Source organism: Heloderma suspectum, chromosome 14 (genome assembly GCF_057233095.1).
Source record: "Heloderma suspectum isolate Gila_16-S chromosome 14, 16-S_ref, whole genome shotgun sequence".
NCBI lineage: Eukaryota > Metazoa > Chordata > Lepidosauria > Squamata > Helodermatidae > Heloderma > Heloderma suspectum.
Genome location: NC_139471.1, coordinates 641,114 through 666,827, shown reverse-complemented (window position 1 = coordinate 666,827; position 25,714 = coordinate 641,114). Strand labels below are relative to the sequence as shown.

The window sequence follows — 25,714 nt, the reverse complement described above, 5'->3', positions numbered from 1 at the left end:
TAACAGCGGTTGCCAATTTAAATCAATAAAAACAAAACCTACTCATAAAAACCAACAGCCCAGACTTCATGGAAGGCCAGCAAAACAGGTGGGTCTTCTGAGCAGAGGAGGGGGCTGCCTGACAAGCCGCTGATGGAAGCGGGTTCTCGAGACGTGAGCCATCCCCAAGAAGGCTCTCCCTTACACTCGCCACCTACCTGCCCTCGCAGGCAGGCAGGTGAGAAGAAGGTCGTCCGCTGATGACCGACCTCAGGTTTCTGGAAACAGACTCCAGATTCATTTCCTAGTTTCCAATCTCTGCTTGTGCATATCATCCTTAATGAACTAGTTCTCTATTTAGTGCCACCTAGACACATGACATGCAGTCACATAAGAGCCCAGTACAGTCAAAATGCTGTACTGGGCCCAAGACTCACAGGCCCACTCAGCAGAGAAACTCATTATTTTTCAGCCTAACCTACCTCTTTGGGGGTTAAACGGGGCAGAGGGAGAGGCTTGTGACCAGCCCTGAGCTCCTTGGAGGAAGGGTGGGATAAAAGTGTAGTAAATGAATGAATAGATAAATATACCACTGAAAATACAGATCTCTGCTCTGCCCCAAGGAGCTTACAATTTACATTCTGACAGTATGGGGAAGATGACAAAGGAAAAGAACAGGGAGACGAGAGAGCCCAAGGGCAGCAACCAGTGAAGACAGTGAGGCAATGCCCGTACATATATGCGCGGGCGGGGGGGCAGAATGAGAGGGTGGGAAAGGGGCTGAGCCATGGAAAAGGTGAGTCTGAGGGCAGGGGGAGGTGGGAAGCTGCCCTCCGATGATGGGGACAAGGGGCGCAGCTAGCAAAGGGGGAGGACTGAGATGCTGCACTCAAGCACATAGCGGCAGAAGAGCTGTGCTGGATCAGGCCAACGGCCCCCGGCCCCCGGCAACCCCCGCTAGGGCCAATGCTTTGGAAGGTCTTGCTGCTCCATTCAGCCCCCCACTCCTGCTTTCACCCGGTTCTGGGAATCTAGCCGCTTGACTCCGTGGAGTGCCACAGCTGCAACGCCCTCTCCAGGTCTGGTCGCTTCACCTCAGAGCGGTTATTGTGGGGCGGGAAAAGGTGGAGAAATGGGGGAAGGTGGTGACGAGCCAGAGCCTGGAGCACGTTTCCCACCAGGGGCTTTTTAGTGTAGGAGAATGAGAGAGGGAAGGAATAAGAGAGGAGACTCTCTCCCCGCTCCTCCCTCCTGTAACATGGGGTTACCCAATGAAATGGATTGGCAGTGACTTCAAAACTACTCCCTGTGGGATTCACGGCCCCATGATGTTGGGAGACGCCCCGCCCCGCCCTGCCCCGCCCCTGCGCCGAGCTTCCAGAGCACCTGGCTGACTCCTGTTGGAGCCTCTTCTCATGCTCAAGCGATGTTTTCAAGACAGGCATGACTCTGCCTGACACACAACCATAGCAGCGGAGTTGTGATTTCTGTGTCAAATCATGCAGGCAAGCCCACTGCACGGATGCTGTTTTGAAGGGGGGCTGGAATTCCACTAGTCCTGGATATACATCTTTGGGGTGTGACGCAGGTGATAGCAGCAGCGGCAACACGCCAACAGCCCGGTGCTCTGAGCCGGCCAAGCCGACATGGCAGTCCAGTGATCACGGGGGTGGGGGGGGGAAGCAACACTCTTCGTTGGACGAGGAAAGGGAAGTGGAGCTTCAGAGCCAACTTGGCAAGGAACGTCGTCTGCGGGATCCAAATTAGATTAGTTTTGCTTTTGGCGAGAGGAAGGCCAAATCCAGAGAGGAGGCCCTGTCTGCTCCCGTGGTCTGTCCCTGACACCTACTGAATTTTAGAGCATCAGCTGCTTGGCCTTCTGCGCAAGTCCGGCTCAGCACACGTGAACGGCGTGCGCCTCCTGTGCCAAAGCGTGTGGCCAGGGCCAGGAAGTCTGTGAAAGCCAAGAGCAGGAGAAGGGGGGCACTTGGCAGCATGCGAGAAGAGGCATTTCAGACATGAAGCAGAAGCATTCCAAGCGTCTCACAGGGACAGCTGAAGGGAGGGCCTCTCTGGGCACCCGGGCGCTCGTCCCAGCAAATGGCTGGCCGCGCAGGCTCCGGTCAGCTTTCAGTCATGCGCTGGGCCAAGAAACAGCTGATCTGGGGGCATCGGCAGGGTGAGAGCAAGACACACAAAGGCCTCGCCTTGAGGGGCATTTTTTGTCAGTGGGGAGGCTCCCACGCAAAAGCAGTACAAAGCGGCACGCTCATTGCAGCCATTCGTTTAGAGGCAACAGTGAGGAGTTGCCCCTGCCTGGGGACCCTTTCAGCAACGCAGACGCTGGCTCACGGGGCTTGTTGTCCTTGTGTTGTGTTTATTTCAGTTGGGCGGGAGGGACGTTGGGGAAAAGGACTATTTTTCTGCTAATCTACATGTTCTGTGCTTTGGAGCACTGTCCCAAACATCCTTTGAGCAGGGGCCATCTCTGCATGGGGGAGCCCCTGCGTGGCCTGCAGAAGATCCCAGGTTCGACCCCTGGCAGCATCTCCAGCTAAGGGGAGGAAAGAACCCCACCTGAAACTGTGGGGAGCCACCGCTACCTGTCACTGGCTGCGTCTACACTCAGCAATCATACTGCAATAATAACTCTTGGTGTACATGACATCAGTGGGCTCCAAGAGTTACCACTGCAGCATGATGACAGTGACATGGCCATGTGTAGATTCAGCCACTGTTGACAATGCTGGGCTAGATGGACCCAGGTGGATCTGGCTCTGGATAAGGCAGCTTCCTCCATTCCTATATACACCCGCACTTACTAGGGAGGCAGCCCCATTAAACACAGTGGGACTTGCTTCAAGGGAAACAGGCTGTTCCCTCTGGACAAGAATAGAGGGAGGGATGCTGATGTGGACAGCAACCTTGGGTGGAGCGCTGGCCTGACCAGAGGAGGAGACATGTCCAGAAGGGACTGGTCCAAGCAAGACCTGCGGTGGCCCAAAGGCACTGGAAGTTTCTCCTGCTCAGAGATGCAGCTCGTCTGTGGACTTACCTCTGACCACTCGGACATTTCCCACTGTGGCCCACATGCTGGGTTTTTGCAGACCTTCCGCTCTTCGGGCCGAGTGATGTCGGCAGATTCACACAGATCGCTGTAGACGGAGCTGTCGAATCCGGGTGAGATCATCTTCCAGCACCGGACGATGCGGAACTGGTAGCCCTCCCCGCAGGTCCGGGAGCACTCGCTCCAGCTGCTGGTCTCCCACCTGTCAAGAGGCAGCGAGGCAGCCTGGCAGCAGGGGCAGGCAAAGTGGCAGCAGGGGCCCCATGCTGCCCTGAAGAGCCCCGATGCTGCCTCAGACCAAGGGTCCAGCCAGCCCAGCACTCCACCACAGGAAGCCCACAAGCTGGGCAGGAGTGCCACAGCACCCTCCCACCCATGTTCTCCGGCAACTGGTGTGCATAGGTTCACTGCCTCTGGTACAAGAGGTGGCCTACAGCCATCTGGACTAGTAGCCATTAATAGTCGTCTCCTCCAGGAATCGGTCTAATACCTTTCTAGAGCCATCCAAATGGGTGGCCATCACTACGTCTTAGAATCATAGAACCATAGAATAGTATAAAATACATCTTGTGGACGTGGATGCCATAGTTGAACTCTGCATTGTGTGAAGAAGGACTCTGGTGGTCTCACTTGTGTTTTCCAGCAAGGAGGGGTTATCCTGCTCTTCTTTGAGTTTGCTGATTTAAGTATGATTTTGTTGGCTTTGAATATTTTATAGGATCTTGATAAGCCACCCAGGAAATTTGATTGAAGGGTAAGGAGATTTTTACAAAATAATAAAAAATGCCCTTTCTTTAGAATTATGGTCGCAAGATTTAGGTGATGACATATTCCTACCACCATTGTTCTGTGTAGGCCTTGATTCTGGGGAAATGTGGGGGCCTTCAAATGTCGCCTATGCTGTTTGCAACATTTTGCTCCCTGCTGTTTTCTCACCTTTGAAACCAGAAATGAACTGGGCAGGGGGAGGAGATGCTCAAGATAAGGAAAGGAAAGGTTCCTCCTGTGCAAGCACCGGGTCATTACTGACCCCTAGAGGGATGCCGCTTGCGCTGGCGTTTTCACGGCAGACTGTAGCGGGGTGGTTTGCCATTGCCTTCCCCAGTCGTGACTACCTTTCCCCCAGCAAGCTGGGTACTCATTTTACCAACCTCAGAAGGATGGAAGGCTGACTCGACCTGAGCCGCCTACCTGGGACCCAGCTTCTGCTGGGATCGAACTCAGGTCGTGGGGAGAGTTTCAGTTGCAATACTGCCGCCTACCACTCTGCGCCACACGAGGCTCTTTCAAGATAAGGACTGGGGAGGATTTCCAAGGGGGAATCGGCAGGTATGGGAGGCAAAGAAAGCATGCAGAATTCTTGTTACAGCTTTTAAAATAATACTTTAACCTATTTTATCATTGGTTTTATTGTATTTGCTTTCATTATGTACGTCAGCACGAGAGGTGTGGCTACAGCGCAACTCATAAATGTAATAACTAATAACAAGACACACCCATCCACTCTTCTCGCAAATGCCCCCTTCCCAGCACTCCCATTCCTCCTCCTCCCCTCCCTGCAAACAAGGGCCACTGAACTCAGGTCTGCCGGAATAGCATTTTGCTTCACTCTGAAACACAGGGAAGGGAGACCCAAGGGTGTATTTCAGCCAGAAGATTGTCGTGCCTTGAGAAAGAGAATCTCTGGAACCCCACTGGCCATGAAGGACTCTCTGTTGTTCCACACAGTCCCTGCTGCCTGCTGTTTTTATTTTTTGATCACCCTGAAAGCGTGAAGAGTTTCTCCAGATGTCCTACCTGGGCTGGCACTCTCTTCCTGCACAGAATTCATGGACTGGCTCGGGACGGGTCATGGCATCACAGTACACGTCGTCCACTTCAATCCCATCATAGCGGATACACATGGCATAGGTGGACATCACGCCTGTATGGAGAGAGATCGATACACCAATCACGTATTGTCTTGACCATTGGCCTTATCAGAAAAAAACCCATTAAACACACACACACATGAGCCCTACAGTGTTCCAGTTGTCCTTACGGCATCAATAAGAGTCAAATCAGCTTGCTTCTCCCATTACAATATTGTAAAAACAGGGCTCTTCTGCTCGCTCCCCTGGCGAAATATCTGGTCCATTTCTTGGCCCTCTCTCACTCATAGTACTGCAGTTGTCTGCTCTCTAGTCTTAAGAACGTAAGCAGAGCTGTGCTGGATCAGACCAAAGGGGGTCCATCTGCCCCTCCCTTCTGCTGTTGCCACAGTAGCCAGCCACACGACCCAATGGGAAGCCCACAAGAGGACATGGGTGCAATAGCAGCATGTTCTCGAGCAACTGGTCTAAAGAGGTGCCCTGCTTCTGATCCTGGAGGTAAGATGTAGCGATGTGGTCCATAAAGTAAATGGACCACTATTTTGCAATGGAAACTGAAGGTATGGGGGGGGGGGAGGCAATATAGAATGGGCCCATAGAAGGGAGGGGGGTTTAAAGCCCCCTGCACTAAGGTCTTGATCCATACTAGGAGCTCTGCACCTGCTCTGGAGTAAAAAGGAAAGGGAGATGTAGCTGCTAGCTACATCGTTAAATAATATCTGATTTGACTTAAGAAGGCACTTCTTATGAGCAGACTTTTTACGTATGCAGTTTTTATAGGTAGTGTTAAAAATCTGTCATCTCCTTTCACACACACACACACCAGAGAGAGAGAGAGAGAGAGAGAGAGAGAGGAATACGCACATGCCACCGTGCACCAGGTCGCCAGCCAGCTAGGCAAAGAGGCTTTGGGGCCGTGGCCAGAAAGGCCTGGGCACCTGCTCCCCCCACCATCGCTACAGGCGTCCCAGCCCTGGCGAGTGACTCCACTGGCTGTGTGGGGCTCTGATCCCGGATGCCACTTCCGGGCCCGCCGGGGCTCTGCTGCCCCCGTGCTGCCCGGGGCTGGCTTCAAGGGCTGGCGCCCCGGCACCTCAAGCGTGTCCCTGCACTGCGGGCCGCCCTGATGCACCTGCCAAGAGAAGAGCGCTGGCAGCTGCAGCTCCGCCCAAGCACTGGCCGCCTCGCAGAATTCGCCCTGCCCTCCCCAAACCATGGCTCCTGGAGCTCCTTAGGGGGAGCCGTGGAAGTAACCCCGCAAAGGCCACACGTCTGCTGAGCTTTGGGATCCGACCTCCGTCCGTTTCAGTCGCAGGGGCATTTGCCAGAGTGCCCAGATCAAGATGGAAGGACGAGGGGGATGTGAAGAGGAGTGCAGCCAGCAGGCTGCAGGGGTGGCGCTGGGTTGGATTAGAAAAACAATGGCCCTTGCTATGTGCTGGGGACAAGGCAGGGGTTTGGAATACTAGCAACATGACAGTCCGATCCAGAGGATTTACTGGGGTGTCAGAGTCTGGAAGTTAACTTTAGCATGCAGAAACTGTCTGGGGCTCCGCAGACCTCTGAAAAACGAGCATGGGCAGAGTGCCATTTCTTAGCAGAGTCACCAGGTCTGGAAACTGAAGCTGAGCATCTTCTCTTTTTCTCAAATGAACGACTGAACCACAAGTGCAGGAGACTGGGGGACTCTCCCATTCCATTGATAAAGAAGGATATGTTTCATTCACACTTTCCACAGAACACCGAAGAAGGATCAGGCCATGGGCGTGAATGCCCCTTCCTCTTTCAGGGTTCAGGGGGCCCAAGACATGTGCCTGGCAGTAGCTCCAATCTAAGACCACAACATCTCAGCACGGGTGCTGGCCACCACTGCAGCCTGTTTGGCATGTGCAGCGCTTTCTTCCCAAGTGGCTCACAGCTGGGTTTGAATGGCAAAGGGGCCCCTTGCTGAGCTCACCCGTGGTGCAAGTAGAGCTGCAGGGTTCGTGGGAGGAGAGCTTCCATCGGTACATATCTGCTGGACTCATGTTCTGGCCCTTTCGGAACAGCTTCAACCGGTTCCTAAGGAACAAGGAGGGCAAGTTAAATGGAGAGTTTTTGGATGGGTCACATGAAAGGTATCAAGAGGGAGGAAACAAAAGATGTTGGTCTCATTGGGTTGGGGGGGTTGTTCTTTAAGAAAAATAATAACTTGGGGGCGCAATTCTTTGAATTCAAGATTTGGGATTGTTTGGTCATAATACAACATACCTGTCCTGATCCCCAAGCAGAATCCCCAGCCCGGTTAGAGGCAGAGCTTCCACTGTCTAGAAATAGAGAGAATGGGATAAAAATACCCACAGACAGAAACAGTTCACTTTTTAAAGACAAATATATGTGTGTTTATGTACGGCAGCCTTTAAAGAGCATCGCCCGTGACATGCAACGAGTGTCCATTTCATGACGTGAAGCCACTTACCTCCATCGCCCATTTTGTTCAGTAACGGGACAACATCTCAAGCCATTTCATGAAAAGGAGACCACCCTTCGTGCAGTGCAACTCTCAAGGATTGAAGCAAGTGGGTGGGGTGTTGGCCTGAAGTGGATAACCCCGTTCTTCCATGTCATGAAGTGGGTGACCTGCAGTGCCCAGGCTGAGCAACAGCACCCTGGAAAGGGTTGTCATAGCAAGCGAATGTTTCAGACCAAGGCCCTTCTCGGAGGCCCCTGCCGTCAGCAGGGGCGGGCGATGCATCTACGGGAAGGGGAGGGCCTTTTCTGCAGTGGCACCCCGAGTGTGGAATGCTCTTCCCAAAGCCGCCCTCCCAGGGCCAACATTACAGTATGTTCAGCACCTGGCTAAGACCTGTCACTGTGCTGAGGCATTTGAGAGGAAACCTTGCTGGGTTTGTTTTTATCCTTTAGTTTGCTTTTATTATGGTTGTTTGTCGTTTTTGTTGTAATGCATTTATACGTTCGTGTGGATAGTTTTATTCACACTTGTGTACATCACCCTGGGACCCTTTCAGTGAAAGGCAGTTAAGACAGGGGGCTTCCCGACAGAGAGGTCTTCGCATGAAGAATCCAAAGGCCTTTAGCAGCTCGTTGTCTTTTCTTCCTTAACAGATTTTCCACAGCAAGACAAAAGATGACTGAGTTGGTGGGAAGACACAGGTGGGTTGCAAGTGGATGACAACAGCACTGGGTCACTGGGAACTGCAAAATCCCATGAACAAGACAGGGCAACTGCACATTAAAAGCCTCCTCTGGAGGCACCAAAATAGTTTCAATAAATCAAGGTAGTACCTTCTATCTCCCTTTCCCGTTTGTGTCGGTTTGTGTCGTAACCCTCAGGGGAGGGAGTGTCTTATTTAAAGCTGCTCTGGGAACATTTCCTGCTGATAAATGGGGTAAAATGCATTCATTTCAAATGTATTCAACCCCAAAACAAAACATGGCCAGTTCCTATGGAATGCAGTACCATTGGACCTATTGGAAGAGTTCTCATTTGTTTACACGCACACCTGCGGCCATGATAACGGCTCTGGCAAATAATTTCCTTCTTAAAACTTGCACCCCGCTGGCTTTTATGCTGGACTTTAAAAGCATCCTCACAGTACAATCCTATAGAGGTCTACCCAGAAGTAAGCTCCATTGCTTTCAGTGGGGCTTACTCCTAGGTAAGTGTGTATAGCATTGCAGCCTAAGTCAACTCTTGCCCTCCTGAAATGTGGGAGGAGACGGCCTCAGGCACATAAATCAACTTCTCTTTCTGAATCTATGCAATTTTTACAAACTCTCATGATGGTGTCTTTAAACTGTTTGCACCAAACCACCCTTCCCAATGCCATACTCCGTCCCAACGTAATACATATCCTTTTTCATATTAGCTAGGTCAGCTGGCCTTCGATCAACTTTAGGCACAGAGAAGAGAAGGGGCCTTGCAGCACTTTCCAAGTGTTGCATGAAGTGCAGAGACAGGGGTCTCCTTTTCATGAAATGGAGTGGAATTTCATCAAGTTACTGAAAAAAAAGTGCCATGATGCTCTATGGCTTCACGCATGAAACAGACAATTGTTTGCATGTCATGGGCAATTCTCCAAGGCTCCAACATATATAAGATTTTGCACTTGATCAAATACCCCTGATTGCTGGACACAGAGAGATGAAAGGTGCAGTATCCCCTTGACATGGAACAGAACAGAGTCTGCCACAGTTGCCTGAGACCCATAGGACAGTCCTGGAACATTGGAGGAGAGTAGAGGATGCAGCCCTCAACTCCCCCTTCACCTTGCTCAAGACCATATGGGGCTAGTCCTCAAGAACATTTCTCCCCTCCATTCCGCCCCCAAAAGACCTTTGAAAGACCTGGGCAGTGGGGGTTATTGGAGGGTTAAACAACCCTAAAACAGACCATGGATGATGCGAGGGTTGTTTAGCCCTAAAATAACCCCCGCCACCCAGACTCAGACAACACAACAAGCGGCAACCCCTGCTGGGGCTTGCATATTCATAATTAACTCACGGGTGGGCTGTTGTGTGGTCTGAACTAGGTCACTGAGAGAGAGAGAGAGAGAGAGAGGATCAGACAGAGACTGGAATGCCTGCAGCCTTGCTTAATGGTACCCAAGCTAGCTTTGTAAAAAAGAGAACATCCAACCCCACACAACTTTGGAATACATCATCACGCAGTTAAGCACCTTAATATATTACAGGGCGGTGGCTCTTAACCTTTAATCCACCACCACCCACTAAGTTTGCACCATCTCTCCAAACAAGGCTACACTATTCTGATCTCTGTGTGTGTGTGCGAGCACGCGTGCATGTTTGCTATTACAATGTTGTTCAAAACTCATCACACATATTTAGCCCCATTATAAATGGATTGAGGAGTTTTGGTTGCTGTTGTCATTTGCCCCAAGCAGGATGGGGGCATTCCTGTTTGATTCTTCTTTGCCCTGTGTCTTTTTTCTTTTTCTTTTTGAAGGGCCTAGTGGGGAAATCTAGTTTCTGAGTTTTTAGCCTCAGGGCTGGGTGAGCAGTTTGTCAGAAGTCATTGCAAGAAGTGAGAAGGGGCTGCCTAAAACCCCGAAATCCCAAACACTCCCCATTTGCCCCCAAACGTTCTAGATCGCCACCTGGTGGATGCTCTAGGGTTAAGAATCACTGTTCTAGGGCAAGAGGATATACTGCACCTTTACAATAAGCAAACATTCAAGACTGCATTCATGGCTCATTTCTAACACATCCAGAAGTGCCGTGTTGTTTTAAAATGGACCCAGAATACCACATGGAGACAGCCAGCTGTCTCTGGATTCCCAAATGGGATGGCTTGTCGACATTTCTTGACAGCAGAAGCTCTGGCATCACCCTGTCCCTGAATTTTGTAGGGGAAAGGAATGGGGTGTTATTTGTTTCACAAGACCATTTCCAAGGACACTGTGGGGTATTTTGGTGTCTTCCTCTTTAGACATCCTTTGTCAGCAAAGCTCTTTTGAGGTTGCAATCCTATGCACACTTACCTGGGAGTAAGCCACATTGAAAACAGTGGAGCTTACTTCTGAGTAAATATGTATAGGATTATTCTGCATGAAACGTCTTTTGGGGGAGGGGTGGAGCTGTTTAACCCGTTAAATAATCTTTTGCTGTTTAATCACATAATCAATTCCTCAACTGATTAGACTAACACATTAGCGTTGTGTCCAAGTTTCACACTAGGTGAGTTTTTGAGATACTAAAGGCAATAAGAGAACTTACAACCCAAGAAACAAAAATCACCGCACATTACATTACAATGGTATCAGAAGAAGAAGAAATAATTCAAGATTGCCTTCTTTCATCCCCTATTGCTGTCATAAAGTAGATCCCAAGTACCCTAAAAAAGCTAGAACTCTTTGTTCAGAGCTCTGGTAATTAACACCCCCCACCCATTAATCAACTGAAGTGTAAGTTCAGTTTAAGTACCTGAAAGACTGCCTTCTCCTACACAACCCTGTGCATGTCTTAAGATCTTCCAGAGAGGCCCTTCTTCCAGACTACTGCCTTCAGAGGCGCATTTGGCAGTGATGTCAGGCAGGGCCTTTTCGGTGGCCGCCCCCAGGCTGCGGAACTCTCTCCAAGGGAGGTTAGCTTGCTCCCTCTCTGCTGTCCTTCCACCGGCAGGCAAAGACAGCTTTATTCAAGAAAGCCTTTGGCCTGTAAGTGGGTCTCTTAGGTTGGGTCCTGTTTTCATTCTGTGTTGTTGTGTTTTTAAATGTGTTTTAATGCATTTATTTTATTAGTGTTTTAATCAAGTTTTATTTGTGATTGTAAGCCACCCTGAGTGCTATTTTTCTTGGTAGAAAGGTAGGGTACAAATCAAATCAAATAAACAAGTAAATGATATGTTGATTAATTGCAGGCCTGTCCCTTCGCCCAGTGTCCACACTTGGGCGCCACCGTCTCAATCCTGGAGGGGAACTGTGCCAGGAGGGTTGAGCCCAGTGTGTCTGTGACGGTGAGCCGTGTGAGGATCGCAAGGGGAGGGGAGTTGGGGCGGGGGGGCAGTCAGAGCCCCTTGGGGGCTGCAGGTCATGCCCCCCGGAGCAGAGAGCGTGTCCCCGGCTCGACAGACCAGTGCTGCACTCACAGCTGAGGCAGCACTTCTCCGAAGCCAAAGTCCTCAGCTGGGCCAGGCATTATTCCAAAAGAAGGTGCTGCCTGTCCAGGTAACAGGTGAGGCCAGTGTCTCATCAGCTCTAACAGGAGGCCAGGCCAGACAGGGTCTCACCCCGCAGTGCCTCCATTTATACCCCAGACAGCCGTTCAGCTCTTGTGCCCTCTTTCCACCATCGTGCACACCAAGCAGCCCCACTTCTTGTTAGGTGGCCAACAGTTTTAGCAGATCCCCTGCCTCCAGCAGCAGCCTGGCAGGCAGGAATTAAGCCCACCACTCTTCTCCTCACCCCTCAGAGTTGGCCTGGCAAGAGGAAGCATGGCTTGCTCCATTTCTGCATCGTGAGCTGCTGCTGAACACACAGTCGGGAACAGGGCCAGGAAAAACACAGGCCGCCCAAGGACAAATCGCACAGCACTTGTAGCTCGCAAAGTGATTCAGAGTCTTTCCTTATTTGTATTTTTAGAGCCATGCCCCCATAAAGCAACAAGCAAACAAGAGCAAAGGCAAGAAAAAAATAGAATTGCCCCATTACCAGGCATACAGAACACTGCGAGAAACTGCTCTAAAACTTGCATGCTAATGATGATCTCAGTTCAAAGCAGCATTGAAGAGAAAAGTCTTCAAGCCTCTCCTGAAGCTGGTACAGAAGGGACAATGTGCAGGTCAATAAGAAGGGAGTTCCGCAGTTTTGGGGCCACCACAAAAAAGGCCCTCTCTCTCCTGCACAGCAACGTCGCTGATCTTAATGGCAGGCACTCAAGAATGACCTGTGAGGCAGATCTGAATGTCCAGGCAGGATGGGTAAAAATCCATCCTATTCATTCATCCATCCTATTCACTTGCATGCTGCATTTCCAAGCTGTGCTCAAAGTGCCTCACAAGAACTTGGTCCCAAGCCATTTGGGCTTTAAAGGTTAAGACCAGCACTTTGAATTCGCCCAGAAGCTTACTGGTAGCCAGTGCTGCTGCTGCAAAATCGACCTTATATTTTCAGAGTCCGGTACCAGCTGCAGTTCTGGATGTCTGCAAAAGCAGCCCCACACACAGCACTGGCTGCCCTGGTCTCTGCGCTCTGAGGGGGAAGCCTTGCACACAGCTCCAAGGCCTGTGGGTGTCTGCGTGGCTGTGCTGAGGAGCAGGGCCTCCTCAGGTGTGATGCTCCCCATATGGAGCGGCCTCCCCCCTCTCTGCACAGGGATCGGGCAGGCTCCTTGGGTGGCGCATTTCTGTGGACATGTTAACACACATCTGTTGGCCTGGTCATTTCCTGCCAGCTACCCCTGGTTACGTTAATGAGATTTTATTGTTTCATCATTGGTTATTCTAGAGGTCTATTGGTTTTACGGTATTTTAGTGTGTTTTCATCTATTTTAAATGAAAAGCAGCATAGAAACTTTCTGGAAGGAAAGAAGGAATGGCAGCAGTCCAGTTTGAAGGAAATCCATACATGGGGAACTATTAAGGGCAGGCCCAGCTGCTTCAGATGAGGTTGCAGCTGGTGTACAAGTCGGAGCTGGCAGAAGGTCCCCAGCCACCACAGCGACCTGCCGCCCATCAGACAGTGACGAGTCTGGGGGGGGGGGTCCCTAGCTGTGCACCTGCTCCTCCAGGGGAGGGCCACTCCATCTAGGACCAGTTCCACACCACCATCTATACCTTCCAGACTCCCAGCCCACAGAACCTCTGTCTGTCTGAGATCAAGTATCCGTCATTCTTGCTCATCCATCCAGCCCATCCAAACACTCGTTCAAAAGTTCTGCTGCCTCCCCGAGATTCTTAGCTGGAAAGGAGGCAGCGTGGCCTGCCATGTGACTGCTGGTGCCTCGAAGCCCAAACGTCACATAGCTCTTCAAGAGCACAGCACCCCACTAGCCAAAGCCCGAGGGGTTGATCAGAAATCGCACAGCATTACCTTCTGATGTTGGCCATCAACGAAGCACTGGACTCCCCCCACACACACATCATACTGGGCTTCTTTAGGCTTTGGGGACTAGATGTAGTTGTCTAAGTTGAAAGGGTCTAAAGTTGGTTTCTTCAATAGGGTTTCACTCCTGCTGCTTCTTTAAGGGCAGCAGCCACCGGACTCTCCCTCAAGGAGGAATTCACTGCCTCCAAACACCAAGACTTCAACCTACCCTGGATGCATACAGGTCACCACAATCAGGTTTCCCTGCTGCAGAATTTGGGGCAAACTGATGCAGAACTTTGATGTTTGCCTTTAATTAGTATAAGGTGCTACTGCATCACCATCATCACCCTGGAAGAAAGAGGCAAGAGGCAGGGCTCGGATGAACAAGGACCCCCCGCTTCATTTCACAGTTTACATCCAGATCCACTGTGAGGCTGGCAAATGGTGGAGGGATGCCATGAGGCCACTCGCCGGTGTGGTACGGGGCCCTGGGGTGAGTGGTGTGCCCTGGCTTGGCTCTGTTTGGCTACCATTCAGTTGAGGGAGGCTCCCCCAACTCAGCATCCCCCCGGCCCAGCCCCAAGACTTTGACTGTGGGCTCTGAGCAGGCCTGAAAGGGGAGCCTTTCCCTGTCCCAGAGCCCTAAAGGACTCGTCTATCAAAAGCCCCCTGGCACTACAGAGAAGCCTCAGGGTGGATCTCTACCCTGCCACTGTGGGACCAGCCTGCGCCTATAACAGCGCTGCCCTGTCCATCCCCCAGGCCACCCCAAGAGCATCAGAAAGTGAAACAGCCCGCCACCATGGCCAAAGAGGCCTACTTGGCTGCAAAGCGACCAGAATGCTTGCACTGAACCCTAAGGAGCAGGCGGGAGGTTGCTGAGCAGCGAGCAAGGGCAGCTGGTGCTGGGTGGGTGTGTTATCGCCCACTGCCCCGCCCCTGTGCCAGCCGACACGCAGATACTGCAAGCACCCGTGCCCTCTGGCTGGCCTGGTTTGGTCTGGGCCTGGGTGCAACGCAGCCCCCTTGCAGAGCATGGGCCCGGGGTGCAGGAGCCCCATGGTCAGGTTCCAGGTGACGCACCTCAATCAGAAAAAGAGAAGAAGTCTGCTCACAACAGAAGAATACTCATCAGTGTCCCTTCCATGGTCATTTTAAAAAAGCACCTTTCCTTAAGCCAATGGCATTCACTGTGCAACCCACAAGGGTGCAATCCTGTCCCTACTTACTTGGGTGTAAGTTCCATTGATCAAAGTGGGGCTTTCTTCCAACTAAACTCCCACAGAATTGGATGTTAAGCCTAGGTTTGTGTGCAGCCTATAGATTGCTCAATGACTACCCTTGGTTTAAAGAACTCTGTGGACTGGAGTGCCTTCCGCCCCCAAACACGCTACATTCTTCTGTGCAAAGTATTACTTGCATTTGTTTTTGGAGTTACCCACCCAACTTACCTTAGGCCCTTTCTTCCTGCCATGGACCGGAGAGGTCAAAGGTCTCCATCCGGCTATCCAGCGACATCAGAGCAGAGTGCAGTGGCAAAGGTGCATCCAGAGCCGCTTACCTGGTTTTGTGGGTCCTGTTCCCTTGAGGACTGTTGGTGGAGACAGTGGCATTGGGGAACGGAGTCTCTGACGAGGTGTTGAGGATTTTGTCATGGGTTAGCTCCATGAAAGTGCCATTGATGGCGTAAGTTACCACCTCGTCATGGTCGTCATAATCAACATAAAGACTGTCCATGTGGGACCCTACAGAGTTGATGGGGTTCCTTGGAGAAAAGATACTGTTCACAGTCTTGTTCCGGACTGACTCTTTCGAGTCGGACGTCTTGTCCAAAAGTTTATAGGTGATGGCATTTTCTGAAAGGAATTCTTTAGAAGCAATTTGGGAGTGGAATTCTCTCCCATTTCCTTCCACCATGTAATTGGATTTGGTTGCATTTGAATCTGGAACAGGGAACAAAAATAGGAGAATCAAGGGTAACTGGGAACTATTGGACTGAAACAAACATCTGCAAATATCCAAAATTTGGCCGACCTAAGTTTGGAAAATTTCAAAGTAAGACTCTTTATACCTCAAGATGTGAATGTTTTAGACTTTTTTGGCATGACTTCATTGTTTGGGTTTTCTCAAGTATCAAATCTGAACTCTCATCACTGTCAAGTACCAAAGACCCCTGCACCAAAGGCTGCTGCGGTTGGAACGAGATAGGAGCTCGCACGGAGGCCACAGTTGGCAGCGGGGGCCACCAGAAACTGGGTGCCCCAACATGAGCACACAGGACTGCTTCCTACTACGCCTAAGCACCCATCGGATGCAACCTCAATCATCCAAATATTCAGAGAGTATCTGGGGAATATTCAACATGAAAGGAGGACTTCTGGAGCTGTACAAAATAAAATAAAATTTAATTTGGATGAAGAAACAAACTTAGAGGATATAGAAGAGACCTGGTCAAAGTTCTCCAATATGAATTGCTAAACACTGCTTGAAATTCTGGCTACAACAGGGAAACATGGATATTCATCCATGTTCCCAGAATTTCTGTGTTCAGTGGGGAAACCGGCTTTGAGCCCTGGGTTTCCTCCTCTTCCTCACCTTTGGGCTGTGCACCCTTCATGACTGGATCATAGTCATTGGTTTCTGTCTGTCCATAGACTTCATTGGTCTCTTGGATTTTGCTCACGTCCAAGTCTTCAGTTGTGTCTTGCCTGCCAAACACCTGATTCTCCAGATGGATCTTTTCTTTGGAGAGCATCCCAAAGAAACTTGCATTGTGCTGAACAAACCCCAAAGGCTCTTCTCCATCAAGCTCTCTGCTTTCTTCACTATCCGATTCAGAGAAGGTGTAATAAATAGGCTGCATGCTTTTGGAATGTGGCCTCCTTAAAAGGGTATACTCATACGTTATTGATGGGTTCTTACCGTTTTGGTTCCAAACCTGGAGTGGGGAGGGAAATAACAAACATGTAGTTATATAACTATTACAGCAGTGCAAATCTGGCTTCTAATAACAGAATAAAACCACAATGACTACAGAACAGAGTGAACATGCTACTCTTTTCATGTGCAAGAAACCCAAGCTAAAAGGAAACTTATTTGCTATTAATTGGCTCTGTACCCTGACTGACCCTTGTCACTGCGCCTACTAACAGTTTTAAAAAATCTAAGAATTCCAAGATAAATCCAGAGTTGACACCCTATTTGGTATGATCCTTTGCCTTCACTATTCCAAGACCCAAAAACTGTATCAAAAATACATTTTAAAATGCATATTTTGTGGGAACACACACTATATAGATGCATATTTTGAGAGAAAATATAGATAGAAATGTGTATTTTGGGAGAAAATATGTTTAAATGCATACTTTGAGGGAAAATGTTAAAATGTGAACTTCTCTGTGGATTAAAAAAAATACTTAGATTAATCCAGAAATCGCATGGAATGGCCTTATGGGACTTTAAGTGACATGGACCAGAATTAGATTGATTCACCCACCTGTACTTCAGGGGAGGGGGGCAGAGTTGTATGCACTTAAAAATATATATATTAAATGAGTTATTCTCCATTTTAGCAAACTGCTAGCAAAGTGCATAAAATTCAATCAGAGGAAAATATTTTCACATTCCAGCCTTGACCACCTATTATTATTATTATTATTATTATTATTATTTCCCACCTTTTTCCCCATACTGGCTATCTAGGAGGCTACCCACCTATTGCTGGGTACACCCACCCACCCCATGATATTTAAGCCCTGATTGGCTAGCCCACACTTACCATGATATTTAAGCCCTGACTGGTTGGCCCTTGTGCCACAATGTATTCTATGCCCGTCTCATAAATGTCCATCGGCCTCCTATATTTGAAGATGGTCCCTGCAATGTTAAAGTTTTTTGGGCTGTCTACTCTGAAGTTCCCATTGAAGTAGTAAAAACCAGCTTCATCTGCAACAGCTATAAAAGTCAACAAAGAGAGACAATGAGTGGATCTCTCTCTCTCTTAGGTTATGTTCTGAAAAGTGTACAGAAAGCCCCCTTAAAGACCCACCAATAGCTGCTGCCTTCTAAACCTGGGGTAGGGAACCGCCCAACCCATCTCTCCTGGGGTTCCCCAGATGTCCCCTTTCCCCCAACCGCTGATCCCTTGGTGGTTTCCCAACAGTTTTTTCCCCCATTCTAGAAGGTTGAACTGCTTCTCCTAAGGCTTTGTTACTGGCAGTAGAAGCTACAATATACCACTACTTTTTCATTTTTGGCCCTGCCCCTTTTGCCTCTGGCCCCATCCACCACTAGGATGTGGCACCTGAGTGCTTCTCCGAAATGGAATTTGTCCCTCAGACTGAAAAAGGTTTGACACCCCTGCACTAAACACTGAATTATCCCCTCCTTGCATTGCCGCTAATGAAACATGAGTGATGTTCAAGAGCATTGCAACTGATTGGCACAAGCAACAGAAAGCTGTCAACTCCTGTGATGGGAGGGAAGCACGGAGATGGCTAAGGAAAATCTCACACAAGGCCTTGGAACAAGAGATGTATCAGTACCTGGCAGAAAAAGAGGATTCAGGTGAGAAAGCTGGCCAGGAACCAATTAGGCCATCATAAATTCAAGGAGGCCAAGGTTAGACCGATTTTCACAAAATAATAAATGAATAAACACATTTATTTGCAGTGAAAAAACTAATTTTAAAACAACAATGTTCCACTTGGTTATAATCCCAGCATAATACACACCCAAAACATCAGCAGATTTCTTCCGTTCAACTATTTGGATATCTCTTGCTCCAGCAGGAATGTGAGTCACCAGAGAGTAGCCTGCAGAAAACTGTATTAATTAATGCAAGGCAAACTTTGCAACAGCAACAAAAGCTGTAGCTTTCCATATTTAATGTTTGGACCACTAATAGCTCTTCTAGCACAGGAATGTCCAATGGATGCTTCCAGGCAGAGGGCTGCTTGTGCATTGTGTACAGGCATGGTGAACAGTGGGCATTGTGAAGCGATTCGCTCGGTTTCTCCTTAATGGGTTTTTTTTTCTGGTAAGAAAGTGGAAGATGACATTCTCTGGACTCTGCCCCCTCCCCCCTTAAAATTCTCTGGATGAGGCAGGATGATTGCATGATTCCATAATAAAATGCCTCTCCTGGGAGTACCCAGTGTTGGCTGATTGACCATCTGCTGTTTGAAGGGGTCAGATCTGGGGAGAAATTGTTTCCATCTAGATGCAAGCAAACCCTCAGTTTTCCAGTCAAGTAGCATCAGCATTCAGTTCCTCTGTGTGTGTGTGTGTGTGTGTGTGTTTGTGTATATACACACATGTGCGTGGTTAGACTGGAGGAAAAACTGCAGTAAGGCATCCTATTCACTAGGGTGCTATGTACACCTGAATCCCAGAGTGTAAAGATTATTTGCTATTTGTGTCAACTGATGGTCAGTCACCTGGGACTTGAGTGGACATTAGAGGAGGGCCCTGCCTCTGTCCCAGCAGCTCCTTACTGGCCTGTCTGCCTGGGGCTGCATTTGCTCAGGTATCAAAAGCTGCAGCTTACAGAAGAGCATGCCCTCCAGCCTTACCAAGGTGTGAATTGCCCTTTCTGTAGCTCCCAGTCACATGGGTGCAGCTGCTCCCGTTCCCTTGGCAGACGCCACATTTATCCAACGTGTGGGTCGAGAAGAGAATCCCATCACATCCAATGGGCTAGAAACAGTGTGAACAGAGTGTTGAGGGCCAAGCAAGGGGTGCGGCCATGGCAATTTCAAGAAATCTACTGACAAAATGGTTGTTATAATGTTTAACAACCTCACATTTTCCAGACACGCAAACCCCTCGGAAATCGGAGTATTTGCAGGATGTCCCATCCCGGGCCAGGACCATGAGCTGCCTTTGACCATCAACGGTTGTGCAGTGGAGATCACATGGCTTGCTGGAGATGTGAATGTAGTCATCTGAAAAGAGAAGGGCAAGCAACGTTGGCAGCATCCACCGTACACAACAGCACCTTCTTAAGCTTCACTCGGAAAATGCTCATCAACGTGCAGAGAAATTGTGCACAGTATGCACAAAGGAAATGAACAGTTAGCATTCAGTCCTACAGGGAAAACAAAGCCCTGCATTCGGGGGAGAAACTAAAGGCGTTCACCTGAGGATACCATTGGGGTGAGGTGAGACTTTCCAGTCATCCAAGCCACTGAGAATCAAGCCTCTCCCTGTGGGACTAGCTGAACAGCTCTGAAGAAGGAGAAGAAGGAGAAGAAGAAGGCCGAATATCTAAGTCTTTTTCAGGAAAAGAAAAGAAAAGAAACTACCATGCTGAAATTGTTAGTTGCAACTTGAAAACTGAAACTGGTGAATATTTGGCACCATCCTAGTTAATCACAATGGTTTTCTTTTTAAAAAGCAGCTGTTGCAGCTATAAAACACTCCTTTGAGCCTTTGAGCCAGAGAAAGAGGTGGGTGGCATCCTTTGCTAATCAGATCAAATCTTGCAAGAAGAACTGTCTTCTCAGAGCAGAGACATTCATTCAGTGCAAACTCTTTTCTTTTTTTAAAAGGGCTTTGTGTTGTCAAAACCACACACAAAAAAGGTCTTCTTGTTTACCAGGATATAAAGGTTTCCAGTGATACGTCCGTCCATTATACACATGAGAGTTGAAGGACGAGCACTGCTCCTCCCGGAAGCTCCTTGCATTCGGAGGGCACGGCTGGAAAAGGAAAGAGAACCACAGCCCCATGAAAAGGAGGGATGTGTTCCAGAGGCCTGTGTTGGCTATCAGCAGTATCCCCGCTCATCCACTGACTAGCTGTCAAGACCTAACTGTGTGAGACAATAATGAAGAGCCCTGATCCCAGTACAGTGATCAGGCTGCATTATGGATCCCACCATTCCATGGTTTGTCAGTAATTCCCCCCCCCCCGCCTGCACTCACACAATCCCCCACCCCCACCGCCACCACCACCAAAAACTTGGGTGAGCCTCCACAAGGCATAATGAGCCAAAGCTTGGGTGCAGGACATGGAATAATGGGCTCAGGTTACAGGAAGCCGGCTGAACATCAGGAAAAACTTCCTGACTATATTAGAGCAATACAACAGTGGAACCCATTCCCTAGAGAAGTAGTCTCCCGCACACTGGAGGTGTTCAAGACGAGGCTGGACAGCCACCTGTCAGGGATGCTCTGACTTGGATTCCTGCATTGAGCAGGGGGTCGGACTCGATGGCCTTGTAGGCCCCTTCCAACCCCACTAGTCTATGATTCTGTGATGAAGGGGGTGGCGAAGTCAGTGAGTGGACTGCCTGTTCTTCCCCCTCACACAACGGGGAACCCCCAAATAGGGTTACACTCAACCAGACATGAACACTAGGCAGAAAAACCCACATCAAAAACATTCCCTCCTTTCAATAAAAATAAGTATTTCTAGTCTTTCCCTTCCTGTGCCACCTTCTATCCATATACACACACACACACACACACACACACACGGAAAAAGCTCCCATATTTTTCTTAATTCTGTTTTCTAAGTCGTATTTGTGTGAAAGGATGAAAGAAAGAAATTCTGCACAAAGAAAATCTGATTTCTGTAACTGTTATTATGTCAATTTGTATAATCCTGTTTGACTTCTGCAATTCAGTCTCCTTCTGCTAATTAATGACCTATGCATTGCACCGACACGGTACTGCTTGACCACTGGAAATCCGACAGAGCCCTCTGGAGATGAATGCCAGGCATTGCTGACCTATTTTAAAACCAAACTTTTCAGCAGTCATATAGGCTAGAAACCTGCTTTCTTTTCATTGAAAGGGGTTTTTCAATATAATGCATGATCAATACCAAATTCTGTGGCTTTTCTGCAGTTGCAATAAAACCTCACATGCCTGGTTAAACTGCAGAAGCCACTAGGAGACCTTCAGGATGCTCTCTGCTGAAACTTCACCTGCTAAGCTACTTCCACTCTCATCGCAAAAACCACATTTTGATCTTTCTCAACAAAAACACAGAAACATTATCTTACTTGTACTTTGCACAGCTGGTATCTTTTGGATGTTCCAGTGCACGTTTTATTAAGAAAGCCTGTCACTGACTTCCTTCTAAAGATAGAAAGAGGAGGGGGAATCATTTAAGGGAAAAAGAACAACATCTACTTTGCACTTTGTCAGTGAGCCTTTCATAAGAGTAATGCCTTGAAATCCTGTGCTAAGATTCATCCGTCTCCCATAGACGGATGAATCCATCTCCCAAGCCACTTCTAGCACTTGCATGATTTTGCAGCAGTATTTGAAGATGCATTAATGGTTCCACTTAAAAGAGTTTTTATTAACATCTTCCTTTCAGGCACTGTGCTGCCATTCCCCACAGGTGCAGTTGGAGAACCTCAGTCTCTGGAGCAGGTTCCACTCCCTTGCCTTCCCCAGCTGGCCCTTGGGCACAGGATGGAATTTCACACCAGCCAGGGCTTCCCAGGAGACAGTCAGCCAGGCTTCCCATATTGTAAGGGTCCTGTACGTAAAACCAGGGCCTCCAGCAGCAGCCAATTGCAGGCACCGTGCCTCCTCTGGATCCTCAGCAAACTAGGCTGTTGCCAAGGTGCCCAATCTCATCATCACCATCATCACCCCTAAGGGACTGCTCACACGCCTTGACTTCAGCATCTCCATTTTGTTCTGGAAGGCTGGCTGGGCAGGCTCAGGATCAGCCCTTGTAACTCATCATTGCTGCTGTCTAACTAGGGGATGTATGAGAATTTCGTTCTTGTTCGTCAATCATGCAAACATGTCCTGTTCACAGCCCTGAATGTGAATGCGAGCAGGAGTATACTTCCTGGGAAATTTTCATAATTCCCTGAGGTTGCATTCATGTTCAAAAGTGCACACTTCCAAAAACATGCATTTCCCACCCCAGCCCCATTTTCATGCTTTAGCCTATGCAGCGGGGAGTGTGTGTTTGGGGTGTGTTTTTGAAAGTGTGCATTTTTCATGTTAAAAAAAAAAAAGGTGCTCATGTTTGGGAGTGAGAATGAGGCAAGATGAGCACTGAGGAGGGAAATGGAGAAGTGCAGTGGCCTCGAACATTGCTTGTTCTCCCATGTCTAACTTTAATTAATTAAATCACCAGGAGCCAGGCTCACTGGTATGCGAAGCAGGGGAATTCCACAACCTGCAAATGTCCCTCCAATTGCTGAGTCACTAGTCTACCCTGTGATCCAAGGGACATCTTGAATTGGCCAATCCATAGCTGGAGCTTCTGAGAGCATGACTTTGCATTCAAATAAGGTGAGTGCTCCCAACATGTCTCATTTTAAACATAGACAACATGCCTTTTCTCTCGCTGAAATGTGGCAGCAATTCAGCAGCACTGATTTCGGCAGGGTGTGTGGAATCCCAGTGGGGGGGGGTTGGTCCCCAGACCCTCGAGGATGCACATTCCCATGACAGATGCCAGGATCTCAGCCACAGAGTGACGAATTTCCTTGGCCTGAGAGGTGCCAAGTCATCTGGTGGAAGTTACCTCTGCCGGAGGCAGTGCCGTTCTTGGGACTTGACTCCGCCCCCACATGTCCTGGTGCAAGCCGTCCATTTGGTCCACTCTCCCCACCAATGAGCAGTGATGTCGACCCCTTCTTCAAGGCTGTTGGAAGCTTGAGTGTTCTCCTGTTTGCCATTCAGGGAGCAGGGAAAATGGGAAGAGAAGGAAGAGAGGCTCTGAATATGTATTCTGACAAACACAGAAGAAGCCCCTCAGGGGCTGGGGTTCAAACATCACATTCTGGGGCACTGTTTTGCTTTGGCTTTGGCAGGTGTGACCAAAGTTGTTCCAGTCTGGCTCTGTTCCGGCCCATCAAGGCTCGGTGCCGCCTGCCTCCCTTTCCCAGTCATACCAAGGCCAAATGGGTGAAGTCAGGAAGAGCTCACAGAAACCACCAGGCCTCGGGAACTGCTGCAAAAGCAAGTGCGGGAGGGGTGGGGAGCAGAGGAGATGCTGTTCCCAGCCCTTCCAGGAGCTGGGGAAGGAGGCACAGGAAGATGCTGGGCAGCATGGTTTCCAGGGCTTGCCAGCACTGCCAAGCACAGCTCAGCCCACTCTGCAGCAGTAGCCAGGTCTCCACGCAAAGCCCCCTGCTCCTGTGCCCCCCCCAATAGGTTAGGGGCAGGGACACAGCTCACAGGGACACTGGCCGAACTCTGGCGCACCAAAATCTGGCATGCACCTCTCCCGGTGCCAGACTCTGCCCCATCGCTAGGAAAGAGAAGGAGTGAAAATGCAAGTGAGGTATAGGAATGACAATGGGTGCACCGATGTTTCTCTGAGAAAACCGTAAGAGCGGGAAGGTGTTTTTTGCTGTTTTAAATCTCTGGATAAAACAGGAATTGCCCCATGTTAGGCTTTCAGATGCTTTCCAGGGAGCATTTATGGACAGAGCGCTCCGTAAAAGGACCACTCACCTGTGACATCACCAGGACAAGGTTCCCCACAAACAGCACCATTGCCAGAGTCCCCTTCAGGTGAGCACAGTTGCTCATGAAAACGTGGCCACAGCTCCACTTGGCCATCTTCATCCTAACAAAGCAAGAGGCAAAACACAAACTTTTCAGAGCTTCTGTGTAGGGAGGTGCTCCACAGTCTGGAGCCAGGAAAGCACCCCAGAGGGCGCTCCCCAGGCCCCGTGGAGGCATCCTGGAGGTCGGGGCACTTACTTTCAGGTATCCCGGGGAGATAGCTGTCTTAGAGCAGTGCAAATGAACAACTGCTTCCAGCACAGTGGAAGCCTCTTAAATTGTACTGCCAGTGACAGCAGCGTCACCTGCCCAGGTGTTCAGAACAGCCCTGTGACCAATGTAAGGCAATAAATAAGCCCTGGCCTTGCAGAAATAAAAGTCTGGCAGTGAAGCTGCAATCCTAAACATGCTTGCTAAGAAGTAAGTCCCCTTAAATGTGGTGGGACTTACTTCTGAGTAAATCTGGACTGTAAGAGTCCCAATGTTATTGCTGGGTGACTGACTGGCCTGCTCACAGGGGCACAGGAAAAAAGTTCCACAGATTCAGCCGGGCTCAGGACCAAAGGGAAGGTCAGCAGGCAAACAAGCTCCAGAGAAGAGCAGGGGTTATAACTACAAGGCAAGGATCTGGGCCATAGTCCAGCCCGCTGTGCCCAGCATGGAAGGCTTTAAGTGTGAGCCTCCAGAGCACAGCTGCAGCACCACCTGAGCCATGGCCCACTCATGCGGAGAGTTACTCATGAGTATATCTTTACTCACAAGGAGTCCTTATTCCTCAGACAGGAATTCTGCATCTGGCTGAGCCTGCCCCTTTAGGCACCCACACCCTGGGGCTAGGGGGCCACTGGCTGGCTGGCCTGGGTCCAAGAGGGGGTTGCCTCCATTGTTATGAGGGGTCAGGTTGGTGGGCCCAGGACACCTGTGGCCTGCCTCAAGGTCTCTCGACCCAGGCGGCTCCTCTGCAATGTTCATCTTCAGAGTGTCCAGGCTCTCCTCCAAAGGGGGCAAGACAGTGAAATGCAGATTTATGCCAGACACTGCTGGGTCTTTGATCTGGCCAACATTTCATGCTCCTCTGCCTTTTCCACAGCCCCACCTTCACCTCCAGTCAGGTGCCACGTTGGGATGTGGGCAGCCACTATGTGGACAGCCCTTAGAATGCCCCCTCCCACATTCACAAGCGCAGCCCCCCTGAGGGCCCCCCCAGCTTCAATGCACCCCCCCCCGGCACCTTTGATCCCAGCTGCCTCTGTCTTGCAGCACATGAGCAAGGCTCTCGCCTCCCAGGGAAAGCCAGCCTTGAAAGAGGGCGGGGTTCTTCCCCTCCCCCCCCCCTTTGGTTTTGGCTGCCTGGAGCGAGAATTTCCTGAAATTCTGCTCATCTCTGGCTCTCACTCACCGCCAGGAGTGGAGAGGCTGCATTTTCCAAACTGAAATGGATTATTATATTAATACTGCACTGATTCCCTTCTCCCTTTCCCCTTCCAGACGGTGTCTGAGTAGCTGCCTGGTGTCCTATTCCAGCCAGGCGGAGTGAGAGTGGCTGGGGTACGGAGAAAGATCTGTGGACAAGGACACAGCCCGTCAAAGGCGCCAGCAAGCAGCACCGTGGCAGGCTGGGTGGAGGGGTAGCACGTGGGCTGCGTTTGGCCCAGCTGGGCCTGGGGGGTTCTCAGGGCCCCCCACAAAGCTGGCCCCCAGGCGAGGACCTTGAGGAGAGGGTGGACTGAGTCGGGAGCCCCCTCTTGGTGAGTCCCC

At 49.8% G+C, this 25,714-nt stretch overlaps 1 protein-coding gene across 1 annotated transcript in view; it reads right to left on the bottom strand.

Annotated features, from left to right (window-relative positions):
- ADAMTSL2 (ADAMTS like 2) overlaps positions 1–24,016 on the bottom strand; it is a 36,757-nt gene extending 12,741 nt beyond the window's left edge. The window contains exons 1-13 of the mRNA XM_084821127.1: positions 23,903–24,016; positions 22,968–23,110; positions 21,475–21,550; positions 20,062–20,164; positions 19,263–19,408; positions 19,037–19,160; positions 18,197–18,277; positions 17,242–17,417; positions 16,059–16,401; positions 15,025–15,406; positions 6,875–6,978; positions 4,844–4,970; positions 3,035–3,248 (exon numbers count right to left, since the gene is read on the bottom strand). Coding sequence (XP_084677253.1) covers positions 3,035–3,248; positions 4,844–4,970; positions 6,875–6,978; positions 15,025–15,406; positions 16,059–16,401; positions 17,242–17,417; positions 18,197–18,277; positions 19,037–19,160; positions 19,263–19,408; positions 20,062–20,164; positions 21,475–21,550; positions 22,968–23,110; positions 23,903–24,016 — 2,133 coding nt within the window. The remainder of the gene's footprint in view (positions 1–3,034; positions 3,249–4,843; positions 4,971–6,874; positions 6,979–15,024; positions 15,407–16,058; positions 16,402–17,241; positions 17,418–18,196; positions 18,278–19,036; positions 19,161–19,262; positions 19,409–20,061; positions 20,165–21,474; positions 21,551–22,967; positions 23,111–23,902) is intronic.
- Positions 24,017–25,714: the final 1,698 nt, after the last annotated feature.